Below are 21,601 nucleotides of genomic sequence, written 5' to 3'. Positions count from 1 at the left end.
AGTGCCATCTGTGTTCAATTTCAGTAAGTACAATAATAGCGGGAAAAATAAATTTAAAATGTTAAAAAAAGGTTCATTTTATTTTATAGATTCAAGGTGCATACAATTAAAAATAAACGTAATGAATGTACTCAACACATTAATGAAAATAAATTCTTAGTCCCTTTAAAGTTACGTTTTGTCAGTTGGGTCTTATGCTTTTTTTATGCTTCAACTGTGATTCTTTCCTTATAATTATCATAAAGAACTTAAGAAAGCTAGTAAAACTTTGAAATAATTAGGCATAAACATAAGTATGATTTACATCTTATTAATATCTTGTGTATGGAAATTAATTACTTGGTGAAATAACGCAGAAGATTGATTTCTTGCAGTCTTTTCACAGCTTTGTCATTCCAGTTTGCATTGCCCACTGCCCTTGGGCTGGGGTGAGGAATAAAAGTTACCTATATAAATTAATTCATTTTTTAAATAGTGATTAGTGAATCATGGCAAGCATAGTTACTTATAGACATGGATGTACAAACGATCCACCTTTGTTTTGAGACCAGCAGCTTGAACTGCCAATTGTGCTCTCTTCTCTGCGAAACGACCAATGCCAATGACAGTTTCAATTTTTAAAAGTTTGATGGTATCGACAAGAGTTTTGTCACATATGCGTTGAACCATTTTTTGCTCATTTTCCTGTGAAAAGTAGCTGAAGTAATGCAATGCAAAAAAAATAAATCACACATGATACCTTTAAATCAGCAGGGGTAATATTACGTCCTTTGACATCCATGAGCGCAATCGGACAATAGTTACGGAGATATGCGTGAAGAAAGAAATTTTCTGGTTTTTCACACAGTTCTTGGAACAAACACCAGAATCTTTTTCCACTTACTTCGCTGCGAGTGCAAGCAAAACCTTTAACCAGCCGATCAGGCTGTTCACGCTCTGGTTTTCCTACATCGCCAGAAATACCTAACCACTTCCGAACCATACTTATTTCTCCGAATGGTACACCATTCTGAGACATACCCCATGGTCCAGGGTTAATACCAAGGAAGAGAATCTTTTTTGGATTTTGGCAATATTTTTCAACGTACATGGAATGTATATTAAAAGCATATTCAAGGGGAGAGTAGACATACTCTACTGGCTTTTGGAATTGAATCTTGCTAAGCTGTTCTGCAAGGGAGCGCTCCAGTTTTAAGAGTTCTTTGGCAATATCAGTGGTTAAAGGAATTTTAGGTGGTCCTACAAGTTTGTCATCGTCCTCTGTTTCATTTTCTGTTACTTCTACAGATTTCACAATTTTGTCAATGTTCTCATCTTGACAGTTCTCGACTTCTACGTCTTCTTTTGCCCTCGGACTTACTGGACCGTCATGGCTTGCCTTAAATCTTTTTACAGGCCTCATTGTAAATCTCTTGATTACAGTTTTCATCTAATATAATACAACTTTCATAATTTATTCAACAATCCAGCAGTAATGAACACCTCTAAAACTGCGTTTCCTATTTCACTCCTGTGTTTGATATGTTTATTTAATTTCGTTAATGCAAGAGATTGTTTACAAATGTGTATTAACAAACTACCCTCATTTTCCGAACATTCAGAGCTGGAATCAATGAGAATCGTTACGACAATCGAAACAGATGAAAGAATCGAAAAAACCGTTTGAAATCAATTTCGAATCCAGCAAGTGGGGACGCCGCCGGTAGTAAAGAATGACAAAGGAGAGCACTTTTGAAAATGCGCGAAAATGCTCTTATGCAAGCATTGCCTAGGTCGAAGAGAAACAGCAAATCACAGCGAGTGGGACGGTCCCTGGAAATAAAAAAGGCGCGCGTGTGAAATTTGCCGTGAGTCGCGAGCGGTTGCGATGTGGCAACAACGTCGCGTTAAGATGTAGCGCCATCGCGAGGGGATGGGAAATAAAGGGTTCGTCGAAGATTTGACTTTTCGTAGCCGTCGAATCGATCGAGGAAACCGAAATACATGAGATCTCGGCACGTGCCGCGGAAATTGGAGAAACAGATGAAGAGGAAACTGTCACGGGTGGAGACGCCGGTGACAGAAAATCGCATATAACGTAAAATACGAAATTCAAAATGGCCGCCGTCAGGTGTCTCCTGTCAAAATGCCATTGTGCTCGAACAACGACAACGAACACGATTTATAGGCAGTAGTGGTAACCCGAAGGGAGTCTCGGACCCCGGGAAAATAAGAGTGAGCTAGTCGACGAGTCGATTTCACCAGGTGTCGGATTCACTTTGAAATTTGGAGATCGAGGCGACAAGCGCGACCTGAAGTGGGTCACTTGCGAGCGCATCGGGGAGTGCGGATGAACGCGGAGTCGACAGAATCCAATATGGTGACTGATGGATTGATCAACTGTTGTCGGTCGTCGAAACTCGTAGGGATGTTTAGTAATATCGGCGTCGACTTCGGAGGTGATCGGTGGTGAGGTGAAGTTATGGACTTGAGGTGATCTCGAGCCGTCCTAAGGCCAGAGAGAGGAATCATGTGCGATGTGTGCGCCGACTTTCACGACCTTCTGCTCTCTTGTAAGCAAATTGTTACATATCTAGATTTTTATAAACCCCTTTCGATTCATGACGTGTCCGTGCGTAAAGTGCAGTAAAATCATGTAAACTCGTTGCACCTGCGCTTCACGGAGCGTTCACTGTGATTAGTTACATTTAGACGTACACCTTAACCTTAAAGCACGTCTGTCAACGGTCCTTATAGCATGATGAAACGTACCTGTTTTAAAGCATCTTTGGTGTGTGTTTAGACGAGGAACGCGCCTCCAAGGAGCAAAATGAGTTGGCCGCCCTCTTCGTAGTAGATGTGGAGACGATACTTCACTATGTTAATCAGTGGGTACAAAGGTACGTTTGCATTTGCAATTTTGTCGATTGGAAAGCCTCGTAGTTTACACAGCTCTTTCGAAAGAAGGGGACTGTTATTTCTAATTTAGTAAGAGATGTTAACCTAAGCGTAATGGAATATATCGCTATCCCTAGGCAATGTATGTGCTGCTATCGGGAGGTTAAGAACTTCGACCGATTTATAAGACTGACACAAAGTATCGTTCTTTGCACGTTGCAACAACTTCAAGCCATACATCAAAATGGCCAATGTGTCGAAGATGAAACCGACACGGCTAACGAGCACCGGCATGAAAAGGAGAAAACGGAAAAAGAAAAGTTGATGAATGTAAATCATGTAATTCCTGAATCTTGGAGGAAGTATACATGGTCTCAACAGGATAGAGAAAAATTGTTTCACCTCCTATCCAAGATTTTTTTATTGAACTTTCCATTATACATTGCAATGAAGCATGGTGGAGTAATAAATCCTTTAGCTCCGATCAAGGTAAAAAAGTATTGCATATTTTTTAGAATGCTTATTTTTATGTATTATTTAACATGAAGTAAGGTAATAAGGCATTCTTATACTTACGTAATTTAATTAAATTTGTAAAGTATGAAAATTTACTAGTTGTAAAACTTAAAAGAACAATGATATTTTAATATTAATGTGTATACAGGATGAAGGTGGTTACTGCGAACCTCATGATCCAGAGGTGCCGGCACCTATGATCCGTGCAGTTTCAATATTTTGTCATCAAGGTGGTTTCGATTTGATGTCCGCATGCTTCGATATGAAAGAACCCCTACCTGTTGGTCTAGCTCATTCTATAGTTGCTGTCATATGTAATTTGAAACTATGGTTGAATTATGGTAGCGTCATCCAGTTATTTGTACCTCTGCGTAGTCGTGTTATGAAATATATGTGTCGTCTTGGGGATAAAGAACTCCGTACCCCAGCTGTGAGAACTATGGCAGGTGTGTATTTAAATTTACTTCGATGCAGATAGAAATCCTAAGTAAGAATGAATTTATATTTATTGCAATTTCTTAGATTTTATGTGGAGTGCTGCAAAGGATCCAATAGACGCAGTACTCCCAACGTTCGATCGAGATGGATTAGATTTGGCATTTAAATATTTTACCAGTACGACATTGACGATGCGACTGGCAGGCATAGCTCAAATAAATGCGCACATCACGGCATTCAACGAGCTGTGTAACAGTGAGACTGTAGCAGAAATTGAGCAGGTCGGCCATGCATTAGCGGCGTGGCTCACAGAGAATAACATCATCGCTCATATATTTGGACCAAATTTACACGTAGAAGTAATTAAACAAAGCCACATAGTACTAAGTTTCCTTGCAATGGAGGGTAGAATCTCGTCTTCGGACATGGACACAATGTGGCAGGCAGCACAGTTGAAGCATTGCGGTCGCCCTGTGTACGATTTGCTTGCCCCTTTAGTGAAACACTTGGCACCCACTCCTGTACTCCACTTGTATTCGTTGCTGGGTAAGCTCGAACCCAAGGATCATACGGAACAAAGTCTATTTTTGGCATCCGCTTTGATAAAATTTATTTGGACCTCGGGTGGCTCGGGATATCCGAGAGGATTGTCCGCAAAAGGTAGAGAAGCTTTAAAAAATTCCGGAGAAATGGGAGGTACCAGTAGCAGCGATCCAAGTGGGATGGACGGAAGTAGCCCCGAAGAGGACGAAGAGGAACCTAGTCCGGCACCATCCGAAGGGCCATCGCCAAGAAAGCAGGCACGTGGTGACAGCAGCGATTGCGAGGGTAAGTTAAACGCGACCGTCGTGCACAAATTGACGAGTCGAAAATAAATAACGATTTGTATTTTCGTTAGTTAACTTCAAAATGAAGGGCTTGGAAAGTACATCTCCTGGAGCTAATTTTGTAAAAGTAGAGGAGCTGCCTCTGGCTAACGTGGATCAAAATTCCGACATGTCGAAGAGTTCGGCCTTGAAGGGTGCGACCGAGGGAGTGACTATTACCGAGGAAAAGTTCGATGGTACGTGCGTCGCAAAAGACAAGCAAAGTGGCACCGACGCCGAGGCAGACACCGAAAAGTCGAATACCGAAGAAACCGTGACGCAGGAGAAAAAGAAGAGGAAAGTTTTTCGAAAAAGAAAGAAGCCGCAGAAACGCTCCGCCTTTTCCGAGAAGGCACTGGATTATATCGTGAGGGACGAATCCAATCGACCGTTACGGAAAGATTTACCATCCGGTAAAGTTGACAATGCCTTCGAGCCCGTGATGCTGAATACTGCCGGTGGACAGAGAAGTCCCACGGACAAGATATTCGCTTTGGCGGACGTTTCGGCGTGCGAGCTGGAGACACCGACGTTCGAAAATACAACACCGGAGTCTCAGTTGACATTAGCGGACGACAAAGAAGTTATTTTGACCCAAGTATCGGATAGCAGCCTGGAACCGGATGAAGTCAGCACGGCGCTAGACGTCCGGAGGACGTTGAAAATAAAGAAATTATTATTTAATAGCATGAATAGATTAGCAGGCACTTCGGAGAGTACTCTGGAGACTGCCGCGTTTAGTAGATCATTGGACCGCCAGCGAGGTGCAAAAATGATGGACTTACCTATCGACAATATGACAAGATTGGCCGACGTGTCGGAGAGGGTCATGGAGCCTGCGGTACTCAACATGATGCTGGAGGTACAGCAAACCCCAAAGAACGTAGGGCTGTCCATCGACAAGATGAGTATACTGGCAGATGTGTCGAACAGCAGATTGGAGCCGAGAATATTCAGCGCTGCTCTGGAGGCCCAACATGCTCGAAAGAGTGCGGAGTTACCTGTTGGCAAGTCAAACATCTTGGCAGAGGTATCGGACAGCAGCCTCGAACCGGCTGTACTGAATACAACCGCGAACTCGGAGTACAGTCGAAAGGAACGCGATAAATCTAGGTTGGATAACATTTCAGAGAGTACTCTGGAGTCGGTTGGACTCAACGTGGCGCAGAAATCCACGAAGAGAATGGACCTTCCGATGGATAAGGCGAGTCGACTGGCCCTCGCTTCGGAGCCGGGGACGTCTCTGGAAGACCGCGGCGCGGAGACAACCGACGAAGCAACTCTCGAGTCACAGAAGGGTGCCGAGACCCTCGACAGGGTGAAACATCAGGCCATGGAGATGGAGCCTAGCGATCAGGAAGTACCCACCACTGCGGCACTGTTAAGGGGAGTAAATAAAGCCAGCAAGTACGTATCACTGGTAGGACATAGCGTAGACAGAGTGCCTAATTCCGCGGATAGTTCCCACGACGAGGACGACAGCGACGTGACGGGCATTGTCGGTCCATCGGGAGGAACGGGGACCGTCATGTCCGAGCTGACCGGGTTGGTACACGCGACGGGTCCCCGATTTCTACCTTCGGGACTTGACGACATGCTGTCGGATGAAGAAGGGTCTTACAGCAGTAGAATATCGAACAAGAGCGAGAAGAATATGGCGGACTTCGACGGGGAGGAGAGTGGCTGCGAGGAGGAGCTGGCACAACTGGCTGCGAGGCATCTAACGGCGATTCAGATGCAGGCCTATCACCCACACAATTCTCATCCAACGATGACCATCGGCAGATCCGTCTGCAGAGCCCCTCAAGTGCGGACCATACGGCAAACGGTGGCGAGGCTCAGTTCCCAGTTTAACCTGGAGACAGTTTGTAAGCCAGGTAATACCCTTTTGTGGGATCTCCTCCAGGACGACAAGATCGGCCAGCTTGGCGAGGGCTTGGCCCTGGAAGCCGAAAAGGCCCTCTGCAACTTGCTTTGCTTCAACGTCGAGAGGCTGATACCCATGAAGTTTATCGAGGGGTGCCTGGAAAATCTGGCAGCGAATCGCTCCGTAGTGGTGTCGCTTCGACTACTTCCAAAATTACTGGCCAGTTTCCAGCAGTTCGGTACGATGGATGCCCACGCAATTACGACCTGGGCCGACCGAGAGAGGAACATGATGAAGCATTTCTTCAATAATCTGAAGACCTATGCGGCCACCGGACCGAAGACGAACCTGTACTCGCATCAAACGGAGGTTCAAGTCAGATTGCAATTCCTCTCTTCGATTTTCTCCCCTCTGGGCTCACCGGATTGTTTCAGGCTGAGTCTGGAGCAAGTAGACATACTCTGGCAGTGCCTGTCTCAAGACAGCACCTGCGCCGATGAGCTCTTCAGCTGGTTATTGAGTCAAGCCAAGTCCACGGAACAACACGCGCTGGGTATGGACACCCTGAAGCACCTGTGCATGCGCAAGCTCCCCAGCCTCCCCCCGGAAGCCGTAAGCATGACAGGCCTCAGTCTCTTTCAACAACTCTGCAACCTGGCGAGATTAGCTGCAGCTCATCTGGACAGGCCTCTGCGAGACGTGGACTCGGTCGGCATGGACTTCCTCTGGCGGATAGCTTTGAAGGCGAAGAGCACGGACGTTAGCATGGCGGCGATACAGTATCTGAACGGCTATTACATGTCGCGGCAATTAACGCAAGAAGCCGAATTCGTGTCCCAGTGTATGACTCACCTGGCTGCGGCCAGCGCAGACCTGGAGATTAACGAGGAGGCCAGTCTGCGGTGCATCCAGCGAGCTTTGCTTTTGCTGAGGACTCACCTGGAGGCATTCAGGAAGCGATACGCTTACCACTTGAGGCGCTGGGCATTGGAAGGTCGTGGGACCGACAGTCACATCGCCATGAGCGGCTCCGAGAGGGGCCAGCAACTAAGAATCTACGTCCAGCCGGCAGGTATTCCCGACAAGACTAGTTTCACCCTGCTGAGTACAGACTACGTAGCCGACTTGAGAGCGGAGGTAGCCAAGTGGTGGGATGATATGCAGAACGAGCAGGAAAAGAATCCGTCGTCCTCGGTGACGTCGGCCTCGGTCAACAACGGAGGCTCGGTGCTAGGTTCTCTCCTCAGCGACGGTCCGATTAGAATGATAACGCAGGGGCAAGAGCTGACCATTGACTTCGACGAGAAGACCCTTCAAGAGATGGGCTTCAAGGACGGCCAGCTGGTGTTCATCTCCCTAGGCGCGGGTAGGGGTACGGGGAGCGGAAGGTCCGGGAAAAGGGACTTGGAGTCGCCGTCTTTGCTGCCTCCACCGTCTAGAGATTCCTTGCCGACTCTTCTTCTGCTAAGGCCTCAGTACTTCGAGCAGCTGTTCACCTTGATGAGGACCCTGAGCGCCATGAAGACGACCGTTAAAGGCGGTCAGGAGATACCCCACACGAAGGCCCAAGTGCTGTCCAGGAGGGTCTGGGACACCTTGACTCTGCTTCCCACCAGCCCGACCCTCTTGCGAGGCTTCCAGAAGCTGGAGGAGGCTTCGCTTCCCGAACTGCTGGACCCCGCCAGTCCGCAGAAGCTGATGTATTCCCTGTATATCGTCGAGTCTTTAAGCAAACGAGGACCCCCGTCTAGACCCGCACCCACCAGTTCCAGCACAGCAACCCCCGTCCACGAAGGAGGTGGTGGCGACGCCGACGATAATCAAGACGACAGGGAAAAGGAGACCAGCTGGTCCACGCAGTTCGTCCAACACGGAGGACTCAGGCATTTGTTCGACATCTTCATGTCCGGGTGTCTTGAGCGAGGGGACGGCAGCGAGTGGCAACAGGATTGCCTCGCCAGTCTGCTGAAACAACTGTGTCATTTGGGCGTCGTCAGAGAGGAGAGGAAAAGAGGCAAGCCGGACAAGCTGCTGGTGCCCAGACTGAGCGAGGCGATGTTGGCGATGATGGACATGGAGACGGTGATGCCCAGACTGACCAACATCCTGATAGAAGCTTCCCTGCCTAGGGACCCTAATCACTATAAGACCGGCCTCTTTGGGAGGTCCCAGGTGATCCATTACGCGATGGCGTTGCTGGTCTGCTGGGTTCACAGCGACCTCGGGGTCCGGCACTCCTTGTTCTCGTCGACCGAACCCTTCGGGAAGACCTGGCTTCGCCGGCTCGTCCTGGAGGATCCTGAGCCCGCCGTGAGGAGAGAGGTTTGTACCGCCTTGTACAGACTCTGCTTAGGAATCACCGGCACCGAGGACGAAAATGCCGACACGTCCAACTTGATCGTTCCTATCCTGAACACTCTGTTGGAGCATCTCGCGATCGCCGAGACCATGCTGCCTTCTCCTCGTAAGCCGGACCTTCCTCTGCATCTGCACCCTGTCCTGGACGACGGCAAGGAGCCTTACGGACCGGCGTGTCGGGACTACTTCTGGCTGGTCTGTCGCCTGGTGGACTCTTTGCCCGACGACGTCATTCGGGAAGAGGGCTCCGACGAATCCTCGGGTGCTATCATAGACCTTGAAGCATTGGCACACAGAGCCATTGATTCCGCCTTGAGCAGGGAACACCTGGAGACCAGACACAATACGGTCGAGGACGACGGCCTCGTCGGCTTGCTGAACCTGATCTGCAACATCATGACTCATAATCCTTCCTGCAAGCAGGACAAGATCGGGCAGAACCTGCTCTGCGAGGTCTTTGACTTCTTGTTCGCCCTGCCGAGTCCGAAGACGAAGCACGTGCCGAAGTGCAAGAGCCAGGCGTCCAGGTCGGCTGCATTCGATTTATTGGTGGAGCTGGTTAAAGCCGCGCCCAATAATTACAAGATCTTGCACGAGAAGCTGTTGGCTCAGCACAGGCCTGGAAGACACTCACCGTATCCTTGGGATTACTGGCCTCACGAGGACGGACGTTCCGACTGCGGATACGTTGGCTTGACGAACCTTGGGGCCACCTGCTACATGGCTAGCTGTATGCAACACCTGTACATGATGCCACAGGCTCGGGTCTCGATTCTCGGTGCCGACTGTAACCGAGCGAACAAGCACCAGCTGACTCTGCGGGAGTTGCAGAGGATGTTCGCGTACCTCCTGGAGTCAGAGAGGAAGGCGTACAACCCGCGCAGCTTCTGCAGGGTCTACACAATGAACCACGAGCCTCTCAACACTGGCGAGCAAAAGGACATGGCCGAGTTCTTCATCGACCTGGTCTCCAAGCTCGAGGAGATGACCTCCGACCTGAAGAACCTGGTGAAGACGCTCTTTTGCGGGGTGATATCCAACAACGTCGTGTCCTTGGATTGCGAGCACGTCAGCAGGACTCTGGAGGAGTTCTACACGGTGCGCTGTCAGGTGGCCGACATGAGGAACCTTTACGAGAGCCTCGACGAAGTGACCGTCAAGGACACTCTCGAGGGTGACAATATGTACACCTGCTCCCAGTGCGGGAAGAAGGCCCGCGCCGAGAAGAGGGCCTGCTTCAAGAAACTCCCTCACATCTTGTGCTTCAATACCATGAGGTACACCTTCAACATGGGCACTATGCTGAAGGAGAAGGTCAATACGCACTTCAGTTTCCCCCTGAGGCTCGACATGTCGGGGTACGTCGAGAAGAAGCTGATGCCCCAGCAGTATCAGGACGAGAAGAAGAAAGCCCTGGAGAAGAGAAGCGAGGCCGAGGGCTCGGGAGACTTTGGCCTCGACGAGGAGGAGATGGAGCACTACCTCTACGACCTGATCGGCGTCACCGTCCACACCGGGACCGCCGACGGGGGTCACTATTACAGCTTCATCCGGGACCGCACGTCCCTCAACAAGGACAAGTGGTTCCTCTTCAACGACGCCGAGGTCAAGCCCTTCGACCCGAACCAGATCGCCGCGGAGTGCTTCGGTGGAGAAATGACGAGCAAGACCTACGACTCGGTCACCGACAAGTTCATGGACTTCAGCTTCGAGAAGACGAACTCGGCCTACATGCTCTTCTACGAGTGGTGCACCGATCCCGTCGATCCTTCCAAGGACGAGGAGGCCACCGTCTCGAGTCCTCGCGCCCCGGACACTCCTACGTCCTCTCAACAGCAATGCAACCCGAGGACCGACAAGCCCCTGCCCCTCGAGCTCAACAAGGAGCTCGAGGACTGGATCTGGCAGGACAACATGCACTTCCTGCAGGACAAAAATATTTTCGAGCACACCTACTTCAGCTTCATGTGGCAGATCTGCGGTTACATACCTCACACCATGCAGCCGGACATCACGGAGATGTCGGCCGAGCTTTCGACGTCCTTCTTCATGGAGACGTTCATCCACGCCAAGGAGAAGCCCACCATGGTCCAGTGGGTCGAGCTGCTGACGAAACAGTTCAACGGATCCGCGGGAGCCTGCGCCAGGTTTCTCGAGAGGATGGCGGCCGATTCCTGGTGGCCTATCCAGATCCTGGTCAAGTGTCCCAATCAGATGGTCAGACAAATGTTCCAGAGGCTATGTATCCACGTTATTCAGAGACTGAGGGCCACCCAGGCACCTCTGTACCTTGCCTGCGACCCCGACAGCGACCCCACCACCGTTGGTACCAGGTCCTGTGTCACCAGATACGTTCGGATGCTGCTCTCCCTCATGGAGCACGCCAAGCAACACCTTAAACACCTCACGGAGTACTTCAGCTTTCTCTACGAGTTCAGCAAGATGGGGGAGGAGGAGACGCTCTTCCTGATCCAGGTGCAGGCGATCTCCACGATGGTGAATTTTTACCTTGGACATAAGACCCACGAGTACGTCGATGCGGTCAGCGAGGAGGAAGAGGAAGAGGAGGTCGTCACACTGGCCGCGGAGAAGCTGAGGCCCGCCTCGCTTGATAAGATGATAACGCTCATTGCTACCTTGGTGGAACGTAGCAGAGGACCCGATCACAGGTACATGTCTCCACGTCCTAAGAATTCCAGCTATATCGCGCATACTTGCCACTTAAAGTACTTAATCTATTTTGTCTTTTCAGGCTAACGCTGTCGCCGGCAGACTTGAACGCCGTTGCTGGCGGAAAAGGCTTCCCATTCCTGTACCAACAGACTAGGGACACCATCAATTTGAACCAGACTCGCAACTTGATACAGTCGCTCTGTCGCTGGAACGACCGACTGGCGATACACATCGTTACGATGATATTCCAGGCGATAACGAAGCACACGGACGTCTGTCAGCCGTTCTTTAAATTGTTGACGCTTTTGACGGAGGGCTCTGGGCCCAGTGGACTGCCTTGCATGACCCAGCTGATCTTGGGTAGAGTCTGGGAAGCTGCGAGGGTCGCACCTCACGGAGCCCTCGAATGGCTCGCCCTTGCTGTCACTAGGAGCAAGCTGGCTCATGCCTGGGTACTCCAAGGACTGGACACGTGGCTGCAACATTTCCTTTTGGAGCATACCAACCAAAGGGTGCGATCCGCCGCTGCTTTTCTTCTGGTCTCTCTGGTTCCGTCTACGCAATTCCGCCAGGGGTACAGAAACGCTCACCGGCTAGGATTGGGATGCAACCCCACGAGGGAGTTGCAGCTCTCGTCCGAGGCCACTTTGATCCTCCACCAGATCTACACCGCTCTTCTGAGACTTCTGCAACCTGCCAGGCACTATATCGACATTCAGACTCATGGGACGATGAAACTTACCGCGTACTTTGCACTTCTTACGTACTGTGTTGTTTCGAAGACTGAAAAGTTGATGGTAAGGATTGATCGTCGGAGTGGTTTCTCTTGACTTGCCTTACGTTGCTACGATATTCTGGTGTTTAAGGTGAAGTGAAACATCCATCAAATCAGTCGATTCGAATACAACACTTTTTTTTAAGGGTATTAGGCCAAACTGTCCAAAACTTTGACACATCACTCCTGATCAGCTAAGAATTGTCCTGACACATTAAAAATTTGGATTTTTCAAAAAAATTTTTTAACAGTCCAGACTAGAACTAAAATGGCGTCGAGCTCTCATATTTCGATCAATATACAATTATCGAAGGCTCTGATATGAGAATCGAAAGGGTCAGGACAATTTTACGAGAATTTAGAACACTCTGGTAATCGATAAACTCGCATTTGAACGGGATAAAGGCAAAAAAAGTGTTGTATGCGCTTCTTTGCTAAAACGATGGTAATAGGAGGTCTCGGAGTGAAAATTGAATTGACCTGGAAATCACAGATGGCGCAGGGGGTCCCTCCGCAGTCAATTAGGGCCCAGAAGGCATGAATCCAGAGGATTTCTGGAGTTTTACATCGATTTCTTCATAATTATTGTACGAAAACGACAGGTGGAATATGCCATTTGGTACAATACACAATATAATTCGACTTAGCTGTCAATATAAAAACGAACGTCGGCAACGTAGGCATTTAGAAAAATCGTCTTTATCGACGTCGATCAAGTTCCTCGACGTGTTTCACTTCACCTTAATTTCTTTTAATTCAGTTACTGTTAAGATTTAATTAGGACGTTTTATCGGAACGTTTAGCGGTAAGCACGGAAACAGTGGAAGTTAATTTAACTTCGTTGATTCCAGTTCGGACAATATTTAAACGATCTGTGGACCCTGTTTCATCCGAAACTATCGGAGCCGAGTATCCCGGTCCATCATAATAAGCAAGCTGTTCTGCTTTTCTGGTACCACGTCTGCTCCGACTGTCCAGAGAATGTCGCCACGATACTGCACAATCCGCACATCACCAAGAACATTGCATTTAATTATATACTGTGAGTAACGTGTCGTTAATACATTTATTAGAATATTTTATCAGCGAAGGAACGTGTATTCCTATTCGTTCATTTAATTCATCTCATTGCAGAGCCGATCACGAGGATCAGGATGTCGTTTTATTTAATAGGGTAATGTTGCCCGCCTATTACGGGCTTCTAAGGCTATGTTGTCAGCAGTCCCGAGGGTTCACGAGACAACTGGCTGCGCATCAAAATATCCAGTGGGCCTTTAAAAATATCACCCCGCACCCCACGCAGTACTCGACGGTGAGCAGTCGCAATAATACGCCGACACTTGCAATTTAGATTCTTATTAACACCCTCCGATCGATCAGGCGGTCGACGAGTTGTTCAAGTTGATGCAATTGCTGGTCGCGAGGCACCCGGATCAAACCGAGCAGGAGGAAGCGGAAATCGCGTCCTTCCGAAGAGGAACTCTATCCTCGTACCTGCAAGGTTTAGACGGTCGTTCCTGTTGGGCGACCTTAATTTCGGCCTTCAGGTACACTCTATAATTCGGTACGCCTTTACTTAAGGTGATGTAAAAGTGGCGTCCGAGGGATATCGCGTAGGAAGCTTTTCTCCCAGCTGGGTGTACCGAATTGTTTAAAAATTTGCCACCTGAACATTAAGGCTCTAAGAAGGGTCCTGACGTCGATGAAATTTTTTTTTAATTTGTTGTTTTCCAAAAAAAAAAGAAAAATGAAATATCATGGACGTCAGAACCTTTCTTAGGGCCTTTAAACTCACGTGGCAAAATTCTAAACGATCCGGTGCACTCGGTTCAGAGAATAGTTTCATAAACGATTTACTTCTCACGTGCCACTTTGATATCACCTTAATGAGTATATAAAATGTCGTTGAAACGCGTTTGATGTTTCTCGTCCTTAATTCGCAGAATCCTAATAGAGTCCGACGACGATCGGCTCTACGTGGTTTATAATGGAGGCCTGAGCATGGCCTTGGAGGCATTTCACATGCTGCACGTAATGTACCACGAGGCAACGGCCTGCCACGTGGCGGGCGACCTGGCGGAGCTGATAGCCATAATCGTCGAGCTGGTCCGCTGCATCAGGACTGCCCGGGACGGGCCGGACGCGAGGAGCATCCTTGCGAATTGCAAAGAGTGGCCGGACGTTCTCCGGAAACTGGCCACTCTTTTGAACACGTACAATCCGCCGGATATGCGGAACCTCGCGATAGACTTATTGAAGGAGCTGGTGATGCTGGTCCCCGCCGAGGCGATCCTGATCTTGGCTCCCTTGCTCTCGCACTGCCACGCCGCCTTGCAGGAGTCGCATGCGGCTGTTCCCCCGGGACCGTATTTGCCGAGGAGGACCGCGCCGGGAAAAATGGCCTCCAGGCCAGCTAGGCCGATGGTGCAGATGGCGGTTCCGCATTCTCAGCTCGAGGCATCGAAGGGCGTCGATCCGGAATACGACAGTGCCCTGCTCGAGTTCTATTTGCCTTATCATGAACTGATCGACGTCATGTGCAGGCTGGCTATCAACAACGACTGCATGACGGATACGCTGGTTAATTTGAGCGCCATGCTAGGATTCGAGGGTAACGTTTCCGTGTCGCTGCTTAACCCGCGCAAATCCTCGCGCTAAATTAATCTCAATGACAATGGTTCTCGATGTTATCGGCATATCGTTCATACAAGCCGTGGATGCGAGATAACAATATTCACCAGAAATAAACTCAACGTGTCTGGACTTTGCTGTGCCTTTTATTATACGCGCACAAGAATGCGAACGCGAGAATCGAGCTCGGCAATTACTCTACCGGGAAGTCGTTACTTTGGTGACGACGAGGTTTAATTTAATAAAAATCTGTAGACCTTTAATTGCTTTTAATTCAGAGTTAATTAAGATGCATTGTCGTATTCCAGGAGTGCCCTTGCACTTGGCGCTATTTCCGAGACTCTGGCTGGACGTCCACGCGGCAACCCACATCGACAGGAAGCACATAGCCGCCCTTTTGTGCTCGTCGTATACGGTAGACTACGTGGACGCGGTGCTCCTGGACGAGAGGTCGTCGTTGGGGGTGCCGGCGATACACGCCTTCTTGAAGACGTTCTTCCCGAAGCTGGCGAGCCACGTGCTGACCGAGCAGACCTGCTCGCTGATCGACAACCTGGTGAGCTCGCTGACGGCGATGGTCGAGGCGGTCGATCCGCAGGCCTCGGCGCACAGGTTAACGGGAGACCTGCGCGCTCTGGCTCTCGTCTACAGCAGCGGCACCAGGCTCAATCCTCCGGTCAGCCTGCAGTCGGCTCTGGAGACGTTGCTCTCGCGAACCAAGGCCGCCAGGATGAAGGAGGCGAGCCAACGGGAGGCCGGAGCGCCCTCGAAGAAGCGGAAGTTCAACCCCGGCGAGGAGGGCGAACGCGAGGGGAAGAAGGTCCCTCCGGAGACGGAGGAGACCGACGAGCGGAAGCGGTTCTCGTTGATGGACGTCGAGAGCAAGGCCAGGACCGGGAAGAAGGACGACGCCAAGTCCGTCGACTCCGGCGAGGACGAGGCCGAGGACGAGGCCAAGACGACTGCCGGGAACTCGTCCGCGATACCTCCTAACCCGATCACCGCCTCCACGGCCAGCGGACGCCCCGACGACCAGCTCCGCTGCACCCTGACCAACGTCTCTTGGCTCGAGATGCTGGAGAAGACCATCGTCAACCTGCAGATGATAGTGCAATTGCAAATCAAGAATAATTAAGGGACCTCCCGAACCCTGAACGGCGATTATAGACCCCTTCAAGCCCCGGTCGACCCTGGGAACGCGGTTCGACTTGGAGTGCTCGCGGTCGCATCGGCTCTCGTCGACCACCACCGGCTGGAGCTTACTTAAACGGAAACGCGTTTCGGCCGATCATTTCGAATGGTTCTTGGTCGACCGATTCGCAATTGGAAAGTAGGTAGTCCGACGCTCGGCAGGCCTCTACCTTACCGACGCCGGTCTGGCAGGCTACTCGGTGTTCACGTCGAGAAATGGCGATGAAAACTCTCCGGAGAAGCTGCGCTGGAGGGCCTCCAATCTTGCCGGCAACTCCAAGACGTACCACAACGAGATACCGAAGGCTCGGCGTAGCCAACGCTCGCCGCTTGGCCGTTAGTCGTAAATTTTTTCAATATTATGCCCGCGTAGATGCGTCGAGGGGGGGCAGCTCTCGGCGATTGTGTAAAAAGTGTGCGCGGATGGATATCAATTGTCTCGTTGCCTCGAGCGAGCCTCTTGTCTGCCAATAGTCGTGCTGCGCTGTCGTCCCGCTTTTGGCATCCGCGAATTACGTCTCACCTGATTCCCGAGGTCAGCGTGTTTTTATCCAATGAACACTTTTACCGTGAGCGAAGATGACAAGTGCGTGGATTATTACTTGACAAGTCGGAAATGAACTCACTCGGATCGGCATGGACTAAGAGAAGACACCGAACAGCTACGACTTGTAGGATGCGATTAGGAATTTCGTGGGGGAAAAAAATAAAAAAGAAAATGCGAGCGCCTTTGCGAAACCCGATGTGTCATGTAGGTACTTCTATTTTGTTAGTCAATAGCCGAAAACGACTTTCATCCGAGTTAAACTCCGGTTCGAGACGCCATTTTAGGTAATCGGGAACCCTTTTTTTTTCTTCTCTTTTCTAAGCGGATAAAAAAAACACTAATCGGTTTAATCGGTCTTATAACAATCCTAGGTGATGACGCGTCTGCTATAAGCAGGACAAATCGTGCATGATTAAAATTTGACTTGCACTCGGATATTTAGACAATTGGTCTTGTGCAAGCGTGAGGACATCGCTCTCCTCTTCCGTCGTTATGGAAGCTTCGTTTTGGAATACCCGACTAGCAATGCAGGACTACGGTAATGATACACGGGCTTCGGTTATCGAGCACTGGCATCGCACGATTAGAACGTATAATTGTTAGATACAGGTTGCAGCTGCTCTCGCCTTCTCTCCTAAGGAAGGTGGAAAATCGAGTAAGAATTTTATCTGGTAAACGGCTGACCGTCGCGTCCCAATAAGTCTCGGTTTATTATGGAAGTATTCACGCGGCCATATCAATTGTGAACCTTCCCTCCTTGGTCCGCGTATTCCGCGACATTCGTTCAAAATCCGCTTCGTTGCGCCTTTCGTGAATACGCAGATTCGTCGCACTGTTACGCTGGGTATAAAGGACGCAGAGAGGAAATATACACATTTGGTTTTCACGTCTCTTTCTCTCTCTCTATATATATATACATACATATATTATGTTTCGATTTTTTATTTAACGAAGCGTTAGAGGAGTAGAGTGCAAATCATCCTAACGACGATCTTTGGCGCGTTTTCTTGTCCTTGTCGTCCCCGATGCGTGTATCATTAATGGCTTACGCAATATCGTATGTACATTACATCATGTTGCATCACACGCTCTCTCGGGTCCTGGCTATCGGTTTGCCTTGCGCGTTTTTATTGTGTGTCGACTTGAAGCTACGTGGCCGTGTTTTCTTTTTTTTTCTCTGCTTCTGGTTGGATCTAATTGAGGTTCTGACATTTTGATAGGGCTCAAGCTTTAAGCCAGCTTCGCTTATCGCGACGCAAAGTAATGATTGTATACGGTTTCGTTGCTGCGCGACTGTGTCTCACTTTTGACGCCTAGCCGAGCATTGCGGAACAAATGAACGAAGGTTCGGTGGTTTTTTAACGAAGGCCCTATTCGTGTATGTGTACGTATACTTGTACGATACTCCGCTCTGTACAGCTGATTTCGTTCTTACGCGGCGCAGCCTTGATTCGCACTCTTGAAATTTCCGAGCCTGGTATTTCTGGGCTCCTTTGAACGGCACTGAAATCGAACTCGCATCCTTCATTTGATTTCCTGCCGTATGTATCGTGCGAATCGCTTTGATCTCTTGGCTCGAACGATCCGAGGAATACGCAAATCGCACGCTACCACCACGACATCGTCCAAGTACTCGTTATCATTAAAGTGTATAGTTTTCGAGCGAGATTAAATAAACCCCCATGATTTTAAACGACACGTTAATCGATTCGTGGTCATTAGAGACCTTTTGGGAGAGAGGCAAGTAATGAGCAAGTGTGTTTACGTACACGTGTCTAGTTTTAAACTGCCTTCTCGTTTGATAATTCACCGCACTGTGTATTTATTCCCTGAGTATTCCAGATAGGTCGCTATCATCCGTCCAATCCTTTAAGACAGCTCGCTAGCTTTTGGGTCTTGTAGTCGGTCCTCAGTTGGATGAAATTGACGAGTATCGATCGATCCAGCATTGCCTAAAAAGAGGAAGAATTGAAGACATTTCATACTCCGTGATCACTCTTTCCGTATAATTCATTAGTACGTGCATCTGTAATTTTTCCTTCGTTCCAAGTGCTATTATACGAAGCAAGTATTTTGTCATTAATTTGTGAGTGACAAATAAACTAGAGCTTGATCTCCACGTTATTCTAAGCATAACCATGCAATTAAGTCGCACGAATTTCTGATGAACATAAATTTGTCTAGGAGTTAAAATTTTGGGAGATACCGTAAATTGGATTAGAAAGGATTAACTTAGTTGTTCGTGCAATTTGGTTAAAAATGTATTAGAAACTTACGAGCTGTTCTCCTGTACAGACTTGTTTCAGGTTTTCTGGTTTCACTAGTAGCAAATTACACAGTGCGTGCAGTGTGTCGAATAGACTTGTCACCAGACCAACTTTCAATTCCTTTACGCACTTTCGATACTCATTCATGTCACAGATCGCACACATTGCTCCAGCGGAATTGAATTGAAATTGCTGCAGGTGCTCATAAATTACCCTGTGAAATCTTATACCTAGCTCCGTTAAAACACTTTCTGCATTTTTTCCATCGAGGCTATTTCGTATGTGTCGAATCATTGTTGTTACGTATTGTACTACTACTAAACAGGCTGGTGTATTAAGGGTGTCTACGTCGGTTTCAGGTTTGAAGTCTTGCTTTCGCTGTTCACTTTGTAAGTACACTTTGACCCAGCCAACTATTGCATGAATACTTCTATCTAAGCCGGTGTCCAATTTTTGTTCGATTTGCTCTAAAGCTGCTTTCTTCTTCGATACACAGTCACCATGACGAGGGGTCGATCTGGAAAATGCAAATAATGATTTCTACTCGCTGTTTGTAGAACTATTGAAACATATTAGGTAATTATTTGAATGTATACATGACAAGTGGCACGAGGCTGTCATTAAATTGGTCTTCCAGTAGTCTGATAATAGCGTTGCATTGACGTGCGACATTGAAGAAATGTATTTCGGGCTGATTGCGACTCTCAGGAATAGGAACACTTTGAAGACCTAGTTCGAGGGCATAATCGACATGCTCGTTCAACAAGTACTGTAACAGGATCTCCAAAATCTGCACTGCGTTCAATGGCAAGTCACTCGGTGGAGACAGGATTTGACATCTTTGATAAGCCAGTTTACTTCCCTGAAGTAGAGCGATGGCCAGTTCTTCGGAGAGGAATGTTTCTCCTCCATAGTCTTCTATTTGAGCAATATTAATGTTGGTTCTAGTTCCAAGTACAGCTTGTAAGTCCCGACGTAACACTTGGAATCCACCAGATTGTAATTGCTTCTTTTGATGGTTCTTGGACTCGTAATACTCTATTAACAACGCGGCTGATTTCTCTCGTAAGGCCTTCAATTCGACACTAAAAGAAAAGAATACTGACATTTCAAATTTTTAAATTAATTTGTTGCTTCACTTACGTGATATACGTGTCTAGATGTTTCTGGAAAATATTCCTAGTTAACGTGGTTAAATATGTGTTATCGGTGCCCATATCAAAACACTTTAACTCTTCCGAAAGTTTCACCGTTCTTGAGTATAAGTCAAATAAATTTCTTAAATATTTATCAGAATCATTTCGGTCTGCTAATTTAGCTACGACATACTTCTGTAATCGTAGATGAAAAATGTTCAGAACAAATTTTGCCATCACTTGTTCAGGATTGGCAAACACCTGTTGCATTAGTTTGTAATTTTTGGTACACATGGGTATGACATCCTGAAATACGTCCTTTCCACCGAATGAACCAACTTGGCTCTGTTCAATGAAAGCATCGACACACTGAGAATATCCTTTAAAATGAGACAAAACGGAAGCCAATTCTTTCATGCGAGATGCATCTTCGTTACTGTGAGCTCTTACAAATTCTTCAATTAAACTACGTTCAATTTCATCATATTTTGCACTGATCTTTTTTTTAGCATTTTCAAATTTCTCTGATGGTAGCTCCTGAGAGATTAAGTGAAGTTTTTGTATGACGTCTGCAGCCTCGTCTAACTACAAAACAAAATTGTAGTAAAATCATTAATCATAAATATTTATTATTACTTTTATGCTATGTAGTATGAATAGCAAATACCAATGATTTATCCATAAAAATGGGATCGGTCAATGGTCCAGGACTCAAAAATTCAGAAAAGTGTTTCATCAGTTTATGAGTTTCGACTGCTCTAGCACGTGGGATGTTTACACTTTCCAATTGATCTCCCAAGTGAAGAACCTTAGTAGCGACAAAATTAATCCTTTCATCCAGTTGATGAAAAAGTTCTATAGCGTGTTTGTTATTCTCTTGCAATTCTAGAATCTCCAACACGTGTTTAGCCTCCTCATCCTTAAGGGCAGCTTCCAATTTGTCGCACTTCTTTTGCTGACGTTCTTGAAGAACCTGCAAGTCTTTAATTGCTTGAAGAAATGTTTCATGTACTAGCAGTGGATCAAAAGAACCCCTTTCTCCATCTATTATCGAATCATTGACAGTCCTCCAGGCAAGTCTTTCCACAAATTCTTCCGCATCAAACGGCTCCTAAAATAGTTCTTAATGAAATATATATTATATAAAGAGTAAAATACTTCATTCGAAATAGATTTAAATTCACCTGTTCAAGCTCTTTCATGTATTGTTGCATCATTTTGAGACAGTACTTCTAAAACAACTGACAAGTACTAAATGTACGTACAATTATGGCCTGCATTCAAATGTCACTCATTTACTAAAAACAGGATAAAATGTCAACGTGACCAAAGACCAAATGATCTATTTGCATTGCTTGTTTTGGAAACAAGGTACATGTTGAATCAAAATTAATAAGGATTTTCATAAGAATTTTTGAACTTTACTACCCCTTTAACTCTGTGACCACCCCCAATCATG

The 21,601-nt window shown here is 47.7% G+C and overlaps 3 protein-coding genes across 5 annotated transcripts; 1 reads left to right on the top strand and 2 right to left on the bottom strand.

Annotated features, from left to right (window-relative positions):
• Window positions 1–106: 106 nt before the first annotated feature.
• On the bottom strand, window positions 107–1,452 carry LOC105695264 (single-strand selective monofunctional uracil DNA glycosylase). Its single transcript, XM_012416670.1, has 3 exons — window positions 740–1,452; window positions 535–684; window positions 107–446 (listed from the first exon to the last, which is right to left on the bottom strand). The coding sequence occupies exons 1-3, from the start codon at window positions 1,427–1,429 to the stop codon at window positions 336–338; spliced, it is 951 nt and encodes a 316-aa protein (XP_012272093.1). The 5' UTR covers window positions 1,430–1,452; the 3' UTR covers window positions 107–335.
• On the top strand, window positions 1,316–18,432 carry LOC105695259 (ubiquitin carboxyl-terminal hydrolase puf). 3 transcript variants are annotated; one of them, XR_001103605.2, is made up of 13 exons: window positions 2,510–2,552; window positions 2,783–2,879; window positions 3,015–3,366; window positions 3,542–3,839; window positions 3,916–4,659; window positions 4,730–11,591; window positions 11,675–12,392; window positions 13,222–13,412; window positions 13,505–13,682; window positions 13,751–13,917; window positions 14,314–14,981; window positions 15,310–17,023; window positions 17,111–18,432. XR_001103605.2 is itself a non-coding variant. In XM_012416662.2 (12 exons), the coding sequence occupies exons 1-12, from the start codon at window positions 2,510–2,512 to the stop codon at window positions 16,134–16,136; spliced, it is 11,145 nt and encodes a 3,714-aa protein (XP_012272085.1). In that variant the 5' UTR covers window positions 1,316–2,509; the 3' UTR covers window positions 16,137–18,432. The 3 variants fall into 3 exon arrangements, 1 of the variants encoding a protein (XP_012272085.1); XR_001103606.2 differs by having other exon boundaries at window positions 15,310–17,277; window positions 17,349–18,432; XM_012416662.2 differs by having other exon boundaries at window positions 1,316–2,552; window positions 15,310–18,432.
• Window positions 17,906–21,458, bottom strand: LOC105695260 (exocyst complex component 5). Its single transcript, XM_012416664.2, has 6 exons — window positions 21,327–21,458; window positions 20,810–21,253; window positions 20,150–20,727; window positions 19,603–20,091; window positions 19,016–19,523; window positions 17,906–18,691 (listed from the first exon to the last, which is right to left on the bottom strand). The coding sequence occupies exons 1-6, from the start codon at window positions 21,357–21,359 to the stop codon at window positions 18,593–18,595; spliced, it is 2,151 nt and encodes a 716-aa protein (XP_012272087.1). The 5' UTR covers window positions 21,360–21,458; the 3' UTR covers window positions 17,906–18,592.
• Window positions 21,459–21,601: the final 143 nt, after the last annotated feature.

Source organism: Orussus abietinus, unplaced genomic scaffold (genome assembly GCF_000612105.2).
Source record: "Orussus abietinus isolate OABI.00-Male unplaced genomic scaffold, Oabi_2.0 scaffold81, whole genome shotgun sequence".
Lineage (NCBI taxonomy): Eukaryota > Metazoa > Arthropoda > Insecta > Hymenoptera > Orussidae > Orussus > Orussus abietinus.
This window is presented reverse-complemented; position numbering and strand designations above follow the sequence as displayed.